This window comes from Trachinotus anak, unplaced genomic scaffold (assembly GCF_046630095.1).
Source record: "Trachinotus anak isolate AG129_WGS33_773 ecotype Australia unplaced genomic scaffold, CSIRO_AGI_Tana_v1 ptg000014l, whole genome shotgun sequence".
Lineage (NCBI taxonomy): Eukaryota > Metazoa > Chordata > Actinopteri > Carangiformes > Carangidae > Trachinotus > Trachinotus anak.
The window spans coordinates 13499508-13513644 of record NW_027273865.1 but is presented as its reverse complement, the minus strand read 5'-3'; the positions used below and the strand labels follow the sequence as shown (position 1 = coordinate 13513644).

At 37.9% G+C, this 14137-nt stretch overlaps 1 protein-coding gene across 4 annotated transcripts in view; it reads left to right on the top strand.

The window, feature by feature from the left end:
* The window catches only part of stx1a (syntaxin 1A (brain)), a 62427-nt gene extending 51254 nt beyond the window's left edge, over positions 1 to 11173 (top strand). The window contains exons 7-11 of one of the 4 annotated variants that reach the window (XM_071496834.1): positions 913 to 986; positions 1087 to 1221; positions 3209 to 3319; positions 3573 to 3683; positions 9790 to 11173. In XM_071496834.1, the coding sequence (XP_071352935.1) occupies positions 913 to 986; positions 1087 to 1221; positions 3209 to 3319; positions 3573 to 3683; positions 9790 to 9867 (509 nt within the window). In that variant the 3' untranslated portion in view covers positions 9868 to 11173. Of the gene's footprint in view, positions 1 to 912; positions 987 to 1086; positions 1222 to 3208; positions 3697 to 4758 lie in introns of those variants that run through there. The other 3 variants (XM_071496831.1, XM_071496832.1, XM_071496830.1) reach the window with 3 other exon arrangements.
* Positions 11174 to 14137: the final 2964 nt, after the last annotated feature.

Here is a 14137-nt window from a genome sequence, read left to right as displayed (position 1 = left end):
TCTCAACACCCCAAAATGCAGTGACTCACTTTCATATGTTACTGGTCATGTTTTTTAAAGGCAAGAAAATCAAGCTTGTATATTTTAAAAAGTGGAGAGAAGTCTAAATAGAAGTCTAAATAGGTTAGAAGGTTAATAACACTTGTGCTATACACAGGATGAATCATCACACCTGACTGGCCAATGTGAATGAGGTGGGATCAAGATACAATAAGATGTCTGAACTGCTAAGCAGGTCATTTTAAGTTTAAATAGTAGTATTTGAAATGTTTTACCTGACTGAGGTTGTGTCTGGTGTTGAGAGTGAAAGGCCAGTGGTCCTGGGTCAGCACAATTTCTAACTGAGCTTTGTGTTTTATATTGAATTCAAGTTAACATTTGGGATGCCTGATTGAAAACTGAAAAAAATCCCCAAACACCCCATTCACCCTGTAAGAGTCAGGTCAGCAGAAAGTAAAAATTCAGGGTGTCTTGTAATCTAGGGACATGATCGTATAGACTGTTAACTGTTATGTAATTACTCTTGTGCAATAGATGATCAGCCTGAATTATGGCACAAATAATTTTTCCATCACACCCACTTTTTTTTCAGAGACATGGAAGAATTCAGAGTTTAAAATACAGCGTAGACAATAAAGACAGATGGATGTAGAGAAAATGAGCTTCTGGAAAAAAGAGTCACACGGCTCTCATTTTAATTAATCCTCAGTCAGACATGAAGCAGGAGTCGGGATGGCTATAATTACCATTCAGTGGGTTTTCTTCATGTTTCCTAATGGTTGTCATCCACTGTAATTTGGAAAACCATTTAAATCCAGTAGTGTTGCACTACACTTCTTAATTCCTGGGTAACAGTAACACACTCTTAACATGTACCATAAGCACACTTTTCTGTTGTGTTTGTCCTTTTAGCTGGGAGAAACACAACAAATGAGGAGCTGGAGAGCATGCTGGAGAGTGACAACCCAGCCATCTTTACCTCAGGGGTGAGTAATACAAACAAATGCAAAGCAAATGCACACAAATCTTGTTTTTAAATCTAATGTTACTCCTCTCTTACCATTTCCCTCTGCTATACCACCTTAGATCATTATGGACAACATCACCCAGCAAGCTATGAATGAGATCGAGACGCGACACAATGAGATTATCAAGCTGGAAAACAGTATCAGAGAGCTTCACGACATGTTCATGGACATGGCCATGCTGGTGGAGAGCCAGGTGAAAACGTGGATCCTCTCACTCTCAGTACCTAGAGAAATCTGCCGAAATCTGTGAAAACAAACCTGAAAATATTAAATATGTATCCATAAATTGGTGATCCATATACCAACTTGGACACTAAGAAGAACAGTTAAAATTCAGTTTTGTAGATTCAGAGTTGTGGTTTGATTGGATGCCCTGGCTAATGCAGAGGTTCAGGACACAATATGTAATATGTATGATGTTCACGATAGTAAAATCATTAATCAGCTAAGCCTGCTAGACTCCTGCAGCCACCCATCATCAACACTGGCAGTGTTTTACTTTACATGCAAGCTGTGGAGTGTATTAGTATAAATAAAGGCCTACTCGTCTATGCCAACCGAGTTGGATGGAGGTTACATTTTCAGCTCCATCTGGTTGTGTGTTTGCAAAATATCTCACTAGATATAGGCAGAATTGGGGGAACAGATAAGCGTTGGCTCAGTGACCGGTTGATTAGAATTTGGTGATTATCTGTGTTTGGACTTTCTGGCATTAGACCAATTTTTAGACATAACTAATATGCTGTGTTCATGAGCAGGAAGGAAAATCTGACATCTGAGACTTCTGAGTTGGCATCTAAACCGTGTTGCTGTTGTATCAGATATTTAAATTATCAACAACCCTTAAATGCTACAGGGGCTTTAACTTTGTAAGCTGCAATTTTTTCAGAATTAGTTTGTCATGTCCCCACACTAAAAATTAGATTCTGTTACTGAAATGTTATGTGGTGCACGCTGAGAACTTACATCATCCAGTGAGCAGTGAACATACATACATTCAAAGCCACATATGTAGATAATCCTCAAGTGTAAGAGTTGCCTGTGCTCTTCTCAGTACAGTGTGGTGCTTCAGGTAAATCTGAAGGCCTGCTGCCGGCATGTGTTACTGCATGAGTGTGTGGGCTGAACCCCCAAAGAGATTAACTGTTTCCCTCATCAGAAATAACCAGTCTGAATTATGCAAAAGGAAATCTGAGCAAGAGAATACAATGAATAAGAAAATATGCCAAATAATGAATATGGAATTAAATTGTTGTATGTAAGTGATATGAATTACAATGCGAGCACAATGCAATAACAGGCTTTCCCTCATAATTTTGATGTGGGAGTGATAATTGTTTCTGTGTGTATACTAATTTACCCACATCTCTTGTCATTCCTATGAATGCTTTAAATGGAAATAATTCAATTAACTAACACCTCCTTTATTAACTGAATGCCATATCACGTAAGATAAGTCTGGTCTGTTTGTTAATTTTGCCTTTCTCAGCTTTGCTCTCTCTGTCCCCGACTCTCTCTGTTGCCTTTCCCTCTTTTTTTCTTTTTCCACAACTGTCACCACAACAATGACTCTAAGCTCTAGAGAACAGAGAACAGCGCTCCCCTTCTAATTTTGCAAGGTAATTTTCCTGTGATTCCTCATTTTCTCCTTTTTATTCTTTGAGAAATAATTGCTGCAGTGCACACATGGAGAGTTGTATCTGCTGGTTCACCATAACAACCAATCAAAGGGAAAATTATTGATTTGTTATTTTTTTTAAACAATCATGGATTAATACTAAATGTACAATTCTGTGTTCTTTGTTGAAGAATGCTGATTTAAACATGACTTCTGCTGCCTTCATAAATTAAAGTGTCAGTAAAAAGGAAAATGGATAAATATACAAATAAAGAGAGGAAAAGATCTATTAGTATCTTTCTCAAAGCCTTCACAATACAGTCTAAGATGCTCATTTAATGATAAAGTTGATGTAACAAGGCATCATTGTAAAGTATATGAATAATAGAGCCAAAGAAACTGAAGGAAAAAATTATTAAACATTTATTTATTCATTAGACGAGTCTTGTAATTATTATTTAAAAACATCTATGAAATCTAATTCTTAATATTAAAGGTGGTACCAAATGTGAGCTCAGACATATTTCTGCTCACTTTACCTCCTCCTCTTGTTTTTGTGCAGGGTGAGTTGGTGAACAACATTGAGCGAAGTGTGCTGGAGGCTCAGGAGTACGTGGAGCAGGCAAAGGAGAGCATCCCAAAATGCAAAAAGTTCAAAAAGACCAGCAGGAGGGTGAGATGCAACATACATGCAGTCTTCAAACTGACTCTCATGCCACTATGTCTCTTTTTTCTCCCTGTCTCTCTCTCTTTCCTTCCGTCTTCCTGCTTCTCTCTCCCTCTCGTTCACCCATTATTCCCCTCCTTTCCCTCACCACCCCCCTCGTCTGTATCCACTCCCCCACCTGCCTCCACATCTGTCTCTCTCTCTCTCTTCCTCCTGTCTGCATGTCTTCCACACCCCCTCTGTAACTAACCTCTCCTAGGGGGAAATGATAGACCGCATAGAGTACAATGTGGAGCATTCAGTAGACTATGTGGAGAGGGCAGTATCAGACACTAAGAAGGCGGTTAAATACCAGAGTAAAGCCCGAAGGGTGAGTCACATACGCAACAAAACTCTGCTTGTGCACAAACATGCTATCACAAGTAAAACTGATTGATAACTTGAGATGCATTGCATGTACCGTGTACAGTGTGGTGCAGTGATTGTCGTCAGTGTGTGTGCATGCTCACCTGTCGTGTATTCTGCATGTGGAGGATGTGTGTTGTGAGTGTATTTGACATACTCTACAACAGTGATTCCCAACGGGGGGTACACTTACCTCTGGGGGTATTTCTGCAGTTACCAAGGTGCACATCGAAAAATCGTGGAGTAGCTAGGCTAATTTGAAAAACAAAATCAGGATTTGGTAAAATTAAAAAAAAAACAACCAAACCAAAACCTTCTCACATATGTGTGTTTAGGAGTAAAATGAACTACCAGGTAGACCGCACAGGATATAGCTATAACATCTGATCATCACCTGCTGCTGGGAGGTAGTGAAACAGTGAAATAAGCAAGTAAGCAAGAAACCAGAATCAGTAGCTAAATGTAATGGATACATGGATTTGAATGGTGCAAATGCAAATTCCAGCTCCCTCTCTCTGTCATTTTTATACTTTACAGATTACACACAAGATATAACATGTTGATGAGTGAGATTTAGAGGTGCTATTAGGTGGGTTTTGTGACCTTTGGTCAGAGCTAGGCTAAATGTTTCCCCTGTTTCCAGTCTTTATGCTAAGATAAGCTAACCAGCTGGCCCCAGCTTCTCATTCACGATACATGAGAGTGGTATCGACTGTCTCATCACTCTCGGCTCTCTTTTTAAATTGATCACGTCTCTCCTTTATTTAACAACCTGCAGCACAGTGGAGCAATTCTGCCACCTCTTGGTTAATATCTCTAACAGCACTTAAAGGTAGAGGAATTTCATGCATGACATGACACCAATTCACTACACGGGTCATCGCTCAAAGACGGTGCAACAGAAAAGCTTCGGTTCTTCCTCTCCCTTTTTTTCTCTCTTTCCATCCGTCCCTATTTCTCATTCATTCTCTCCTACATCCACTGAAACGTTATCTGACACTTTGGCCTTTTTGTTTCCTCTCCCATTTTCCCCTGTCCAGAAGGTGATCCTGATAGGAGGTTGTATTGCAGTATGTCTGATCATCCTCATTATTTCCCTTACAATTGGACTCAGTTAGGACCATAAGAAATCCCCACAGAGCAGACAGGGAATGACATGGTGCCTCGCATGTATGACTGCTGAAGAAACGTAATAAACTGTTCAGCTGTTGAACTGTATTTGGCTCTGTAATGTGCGTCAGTAACTGCTCACTAACTGGGAAGTTGGTCTACGCTGCTGGTCTGAAGACAGTCCAATACTCTATGTCTCTGTGTATCAAATATTGTACATGAACTTTGAGATGCATTTTTTGATATATGTTTTTTCTAAACAAAAGAGTGAAGCACCTTGATGAACTGTTGAACTGGGTTTTGTGTCTGTTTGTGTCATGAGTCATATAACTTTGTCTTGTGCATGTTCTGTAGTCTATTGAAGAAACTTTGCATGTTTTTTTTCGACAAACACAACACTGCAGATTGAAATTTAATTGATAATCACAATAAGTGTGTGATGAATCAGAATTTAAAAGAATGAAACCTCAGCATAGAATAAGTTCATAAACATTCAGCATCTCTGATATGTGGAGCTGAAACATTGAGCACTCCGATAATGGTTGTAGAATTAAGGGAATAGTTGGACATTTGGGGAAATAAAAAAATTTGTTTTCTTGGCAAGTGTCAGATGAAAAATTCAATAAAAACTGATGGGTAAAAACATATAGTCTCGTTTTACAGGGGTTTATTTGCTGGACTGTTTCGTGGACTATAGACCAATAAATCCCTATTTGTTCTCTAAATGTAAAAGTTATTTGGAAATGGCATGACTTTCCAATAGAGTAACATGAAAGTTATAAGTACACCTGACCCAAAATAAATGTCCCATGACCCACATCTGACTGGATATTTCTGTCAGTTTCACTTTCAACCAACCAAATATGTTGTATATAATTAATATGTATTAAGTTATTATTCTCTCTTTGTGTACACTAAGGATAATATTTTCCACACCGTCCATTGAGCTTGACAATATGTGTCATTTTAACATTAAATATTTAAATTGTATTGACGTAAAGATTATACACAAATTTAGGTTTTAAGATAAGATAAGATGTATGTGTGAAGACTTTCTTGTTTACTTGAAACTAAACATAAACTCATGTCTTAATTATAATTGTTACACATGTCTTGGTTTTGTCTTGCTGACACACCATTACTATCTGGAACTGTCTGGATCTGGGCAATCCTCTCGGAGTTACTGCTTCTTTCTGTATTTTTGGTTGTTGTGTTAGTCACTGAGCTATTGTCTAACAATATGAGGTCCCTGTGACGTGCACCCTGGAGAGTTTATGTAAGCCTGACCATGTCCATGATTTCACATGGAGCCGTCTCACCTATCGTGATTTCAGGAGCTGTAAATATCTGTTTCCTCGATAGGAAATGGGTTTCGTATCTCTCAGAGTCTCCACCTCTTCCACAGGACGTGATTTTTTTTAGTAGACTTTCCTTCCTGTTTGTGTGCGGTCTGTAACTGCATGTGATGACATCATTCCCTGCTGCTATGAGTGTGTGTCCTCTAACTCTAACTAACCTCTAGCTTTCGCTCTGTGCAGAGCTCTGTCTCTGGATGTTTTCCTGCTTTTGAGCGGTTCCCTGAACTGGCGCTGAACTGGAGCTGGCAGTGGCTGTCTCCGGGCAGCCTGCTGTCTGCAGTACAGCATCAACAACATGTAAAAGATAGCCATCATCTGTCTGTCTCTTTTCCACATGAGATTCATTTAACTTAAGATAGAGCAGTTGCACCTTTTGTGTACTTGTCTGTTTTGTTGGAGCTCATTTCACTGCTTGCTGATCAAGTTGATTTGACACTTGCAACAATATAATTTTGGTGATGTTCTCTATCGCTGTAGCTCTGGTTTTCAGAATTGTTTCTAACAAAGGCATGGGACAAGCAGCAAAGCACGTTTATCTATACTTTCTCCCAGCTCCTTAGATATTGCAACATCGCAGTGTTTTTCATTCACTCCACTCTGCCCCTTTTGCAGTTACATAACCTCCTGCCGTAGTTTCACACAGTCTCTCGTATATTTGAAATTCCAGCTTGTCTCAGATAGCTGCAGCTTACATTCATCAAAAGAACCTTGTTATGGCCACTCTCCACTCATCCATTCATACAAATGACCAGTAAAAGGCGTTACGTAACACCATTTTCTCTGTCTACCTACTCCTGCAGGCATTCTAGGGGGAAACACTGCCTCATGCCTACATATTGCAACCTGAGATTTTCTCTGTGTCTGCCTGTCAGTGGCAGACTGATCTTTCTGGTGTGAATTTTTTGGCTTTAAGGTTGTTTGCCAATTTGTCATTTGTTGCCGAATCGTTCTTAGACTTTGACTCATATAGGGTAAACATCTATGGAAACAGGACTGGATAGCCATGTCTCAGTGAGCAGCATTGTACTACACTTCCATTAATCCCTTTGATGTCAGGTTAGTGCCACCAGCTCATCCTGATCCCTGGTGTAAACAATGGCCGCAAGGCAGAGCTCAGGCTGCCCCAACCAGAGAATAAACAGTCCAGATGGTGGCAAGAATCCCACAGGTTTGATGTTCATCTTGTGAAGTCCGTTTTTCGTGACACAGTTACAAAACATGAACGCAAAACAAACACAATAGTTGCATTAAAAGGAAAAAAGGAGATAAAAAGCTCAGTACCAAGCTGGAGCTGCAGAAATTATCTGCCACTTGTGCAGTACCATCTTGATAGTTACTCAAAGATTTGAAGTTACAAAAACAATGACATGGTAGTGACAATCAATCTTTAAAATTAATGTTGCTTTGACAGCATTTTTCAAATTTTGTTATGTAAAGTTAAATTTGTCATTGTATTTAAAGTAACTACTTGTCAAATAAACAACTGAGTAGATATTTTCACACTAATTTGTTAGTTCAAACAACTACAAAAATGTATGTAGTGGACAATTTCAATTCATTGGGATTAAAAATATATGTCATTTAACACAATAAGTTGTATGGACTTAAGAATCATAACCTGAATTTAGGTTTTGTGTCTACTCAAAAATTTTAAGTCAAACAAAGAAATTGAAGTTGTACTCAACCAACTCAAGCAACTTTGCTTTGAAGTTTTACCAAGGGATTTGTACTAGAAAACAATGAGATGGTAAAAACAAAGAAAATCGTGGCAGTTTTATGTTAAAACAGCAAAACATTTTTGTGTTCAGCAACTCTAGTTTTGTGTTTTTGTTATGTACAGTGAACACAGATTTTTCATTTTATTGAATACGATAGTGACTACTTGTCACATGAAGAGAAAAACATCGAGTACATACAGTATATTACATAGTTCATTCATCTATCAAAATATATGCATACAGTAACACGGTGTATGTGTTGTTAATTTGTCTTAAACCAATTAGGCTGTATTGGCTTCATAAGTTTAAGTTAAATTAACACGTAAAAATGTTGTCTTAAAACAATTCACTCACGGTGTCAAGTGAAAATAAAGTTTTTAACATCCCTGAACATTTGGGGAACCAATTTTTTTTTCTGTCATTGATGGATTGGGATATAGTGCAATAAATTCTTGGAGTTGCTGCTGGTTGTCTAACAAGATCCCATTGATGAAGGTAGTCCAAAGTACTGTACCTGGCCAAGAAATAGTCCAGCACATAAACCCCATGGATCTATTATAAAAATTGTATACCAGACTCCAAGACACTGCCCACTCAGTCCAATCAAACCAAAAAACATTTTCTAGCATCCAGGTTTATGTTTGCATCGTGCAGCCCATTGGACATGCACATTAGTATTTCTCCCCCAGACTTTACATTGGGATGATGTCGCGCACATGAAAATAACTTTTCCAGGCTTTGGGAAAGTTTCACAAATATCAAACTTTCATTATTATATGTGTTAATTAGAGAGCTTTAGAGCTGGTTGTCGGCAGAGCCAGCTGCTGGTTTCAGCTTCATATTTACTATACACAAGAGCGGCATTGATCCGCTCATCTAGCTCTCGGTTGAACGTGAATAAGTGTATTCCCTTGTGTTAGACGTTGGATGTTTGTGAACTCAAGTGAAGGAATGCATGGTAAAAGACATGTTTGACAAATTAAGTTTGCTTTAAAGCCACTGTGTGTATTTTTACAGTAAAATTTAAAAATCCCAGTGGACATTGATGCAATCCACACACTGCTTTCAGTTTATTTCAAGAAATACCTAATTGTATTGCTGTCTGACGCATTATCCTTTTTTATGCTACCACATGTCACCAGAATTGACAATTTCTATATCCTACACACAGTGGCTTTAAACACCAGAGTGATTCATGTTTGTGGTATGTGTGAATATACTGTATGTTGTTTCACTTATTTGGAACAAAAATAAAATATTTATAAAATATTTTTAAAGGAGCTACTTGCAGGTTTTGCTACATAGCCCATGTTAGCAGGTTTACTTAGCATGTTTGCTTCCCAATAGCTCCAGCTATCATTGCATTTACAACACAAGAGGTTATAATAAGCTCTCCGAAAAGGTCCACTTCTTCAGGGCAGACTGGACGCTACAGTAAAAGTGAGGGGCTAGACCGACTGGGCTGAAGCTAGCTGGTTAGCATGCTAACTTCAGGAGAAGAAAAAAAGTGATTGAAATACAAGCAAAACAAGAGGTTTCTAGGTGAGTAAAGGAGTGAAGTTTAACGTGTCTTCACGTTTCTTCTAGACTGGTAAGTAAACATTTGTTAATGCTAACATTGGCTATGTGGCAATAGCAAAATTTACAAACAGCTCCTTTAAAGGTGGAGGATGTGGAGATGCGCCTAAACAACTCTCCACACTCGAACATCACCAGATACATTGAGTCTAAATGAACTGCATCCAACCTGCATTTTGTTGTGATTATTATAAATATTGTGATATGTGTTAAAGAAAACTGTAAGTCATATTTCTAACATGTCTTCCTCTGCTCTCCATTTGCTGCCTTGGATGACTGTTTATCTGTTCCTGTTAACATTATTTAGAAGAAAATTATGATCCTTATATGCTGTGTGGTTCTGGGAATCGTCATTGCCTCTATCGTTGGGGGCACTCTGGCCTAAACCTCAGCCGCAGTGGCACTACAAGACACAAAAACACGTATACACACACACACACAACAGAGCAAAAACAGAGCAGATACAGATTTTCAGTTTCCGGTTTTCATGAATGCAATCTATTAAATGTTTAGCACAAGGTGCATTACCTACTGTACAATACATTTTAAACACAGTGTACAGGGCCAGAGGTGTTTCCGCATGAGTTGCTATTTTGTAAATGTGTGGTGCTGCAAAAAGTGTTGAGTGTTGTCAAAGATATGATGTTTCCAAAAGTGAATTCTTGAATGAAAAAGTGACTAAATGCTATGTAACGCTATACTAATACATTCCAACTTCCAAATATGACACTTATTCAGTTGTAATGTCTATTTTGTGTTGTACAGGCAAAGTGAAAGGCCACTAATCTGCAGTGTTTTCAAAGCCACGTTATCTATAAACCTGTTTATTTACATGTTTATTTACTTTACCTTTCTAGTCTACTCACTTTATGTCTCTGATGTCCTCTACCTCCCTTCAAAAGCCCTGCATGATTTAGTTCACTGTAAAGTGGTGTTTTGTATTCTATTGTAAAAGGGAATGAAGACAGCTGTCCTGATGTGGGATATTCTGCTTGTAGAATCATCACACTGCCAAACGTTTTCTAATGTCATCTCTCGTAGTTCACAGAAGCAGTGCTAATGTACTTAATTTCATCTGGCCTTACCAGTTGTGGCTCCAGCGTTGAGTGTGTGTGTGTGAGTGAGTGCATGCATTCAAGTAAACGTGAAAGAGGATATGCACATGTTCATTTGTAGTTACGTGTCTGAACATGCAGAGTGCGAGTCACTGGATGAGAATATGAGTGTTTGTTGATAGCCACCTGTGTCTTTGTTTTGTTTCAAGTGTAAACTGACATAAAGCTCTCTAACACTGCCAGTATGTTCAAATAAGCTGTTAAAATGGAGTCTAGTCTGGTTGGATTAATAATTCTGGTCTGTGAGTGACAACCCTTGTTGTTTTTTGTCTTTTTATAAAGCCTGAGCTTTAAACAGAGCATATCCTTGTCAAGCTACTTCTCTGTTTATTTTTATGAATGAACTTAATGAGTCAAAGAAAGTGTAGGCATGAACTCAAAGTAGCCCTGTGAAAGACTTTCATAACAGTTTTCTGACGACACATCAGACATGCACAGACTGCAACCATGTTACCATGTTGCCTACTCAACTTGTTGCCTTTGTGTTGTATTGTGATGATATGGTTTTGTTTGTTTAATCTGAGTTGTTGTTTTGTTTTGTTTTGTTTTTTCAAGTAAAGTTTGTCTGGAAAATGACATTCAGAGTTTGTGCTTTGATTTGCATATGTGCATTCACAGGAACAGGATGTTCCTCTTAGTCCATTAAAGGGAAATTCTGGTATTTTTCCACTTGGTATTCTCAGCAGCAGCATGCTGTTTAGGTTAATGTATCACACACCGTACACACTGCTGGGTAATTTGTTCTATAAAATTATTTTGTATTATATTTCATGAACCAAACATACACTCAGTAGGCAGCTTATTACGTCATCATTATTACCTCGCCAAAACTAATTCATTGTAATATAACAGTCCTGCAATAAATCCTCCTTTATGAACGTTATCATGTTCAGTTTTATTGAAACTGTCAGAGAGGTGTTGATTTAACTCTATGATCATTTTGGCGGATGTAGTGTGTGGTGAGTAGAGCTGTATTGAAGGGACAAAATAATTAAAAACAATAAGGCACTTACCTAAAGGGCACAAAAAGAGGAGTCCAACCTTTTAAAGATGAGTCAGTCTTCACCCTCCAGTGTCTTCTTCCTTTCTTTAGTAAAGCTGTTGAACCTGTACATTATGTTGTATTGGACCAGAAATTCCTCTTTTATTTTGAAGGCTGTCTGTCCCTCAGAGAGAGATAAATTATATCTTTATTTTGTTGGCGTCCTGTGGCCACAGATTTTAAGTCTATTTTTTTTTCTGTCCCTGTTTGTACATCACCCATTTAGGGCAACATGAACAGAGTGATAATGACAGAAACAGATTCATTTCTTGTAAAAAAAAAAAAGAAAAAAAGTTTTGTCCAGCTCACAAACTCAGAGTTTTTCATCTCTAGACACCTTTGCTTGCAATGCAGTCATTTATTTCCCATTTTTGTAGAGCAATTATGTCCTTCTGCGGACTTTACTTCCCATTCTCATCTGGTCAAGTTCCTTTTTCCTCGAAGTTAAAGGAAACACAGGGCATTTACTTCCACTTTTAGTTACTTACCAAGATTAGAAATTGCATTTTTTTACAGTATTTGATAGAACCAATGCACAATACTTCAAAGCTTTATCGTTCATTACAGATTATTGCTCAACACATTTAACTGCCATCATATCAACATCAACACAACTTACCATCATGTGTATATAGTTATTATTTCACACAGATGCAATTAACATCCTTCTTACTAGCGTTTTAGAAAAGGTAGTGAAACTTTTACTAAACACAGTTGGTTTAGTAAAAGTTTCACTCCCTTTTCTTTCTTGTCATCTTCTAATGGAAAGTATTGGATTAATTGTGCAAATCATTGACTGAGGTGAAAGTACCACAATGTAAAAATATGTAACTAAAAGTAAAAGTCCTACGCTAATAATGTTGCTAAAGTAAAAGTACACAAGTATCCTCAGCAAAATGTACTGAGAGTATCAAAAGTGGAAGTACTCTATTTGCAGAATGGCCACTTTCTGAATGCAATATCATTATAATTATTACCACTGCCAAGGAGGTTACATTTTCACCCAGGTCTGTTTGTTGGTTTGTTTGTTTGTTTGTCTGTTCATTTGTCAGCAGATTATCAGCAGATGATTTGCACCAAACTTGGTGGCAGGGTGCCCAGGGACATGGCCCAGGGAAGATCCCATTGCAATTTGGTGCTGATCCAGTGAATTGATCAATTTATCAAAAATGATCAAATAATTTTTTCATCACTTCCCTTACCATTGCCAGATAGGGCCTTTTTTTAAACATATTTGTCAATATTTTCAGAGCATTGTTAACATATACTACAGTATTCATAAGTGTATTCATATTGCTGTAAACTGTACCTTTAATGCAGCCTTACTATGAGGTGCACGTGGCTTGAGGTGCCACAGGTACAAATCACTTTTACTCCACATTTCTCAGAGATATTTTAAATGAAGAAGTCAGAGTGCAGAACTTGCCATTTGAGATTCACAACGGAAGATTCAAGCAGTCGTAGTTCTTGACTTGTGTTTGTGCTATAAAAATATCCAAGAAAAAGAGAAAATATTTTACAGATGTGCAACTCTCCATGCAAATTCACATTCTGATTTTTAGATGTGCAAATTTTGTCCATGACTTCACATTATTTGATATGGATGTGTGAATGTGTTTTGCACCACTTTCACTGCAGCAACTGTAGCGAAAATATGAGCGTATGACTTTCTTTATCTGTGATTTGTAAAACAGGATTTGTGCGCCTGCAATGGAAAATTTCAGAAGGTGTAACTGTTGTGTTGTACTTGCAGGAGAGAAAAAAAAGATCTACAAGTACGAATGTTTTTCTTTGACCTCAAATTTACTGGTACACGTGTGTGACTATTTTAAACAACCAATAATTCCACTATCGCAGGTACTCAGATGTTTTGCACCAAAAATACCTTCATATATGTCAACTAAAATAACCACAAACACGCTGTCTGTCTCTTTGAGTTGAGAATGTTTGGAGAAATCTAATAGAGCTTCATCAATCTGCTGTGAGGACACAAAAAGTCAGACATCAGTGATTGTATCGCTCAAATGATTAGACAAACCGACAAAAACATGTTTTAGTTTCAACTCCTTGTATCAAAGAGTCGTGAGCAGTTTCTCCATGTTCTCCTCATCCTCAGCTCTTTCCGTTCAATCTCTTATCAGTTACATTTCTTCTCTTGTGATTAGGAGGACCACACAATTCCTAATGGACTGTTCTGTTACATGGTGAATCTGAAAATTATTTAAGGGCATAAATTCAGATTTCATAAATGTATACAGAATAAATGTAAAACAGAAATAGGGTCATAGTTGTTGAAAATCATTGTTGTAAAGTAATGTGTTTTCTGTAAAGGGTGTTTCTGCTTTCACAGTATGTTGGCAGGTAATGCTGGGTTTTCCTGTTTGGCTGCTTTTTAACACAAACACACACGCACGCACCCACGCATGCACGCACACACACGCACACAGTGGAAATGCTTCTTCCAGGCATTGAAACTGTTGTAACATCAGATAAATTTC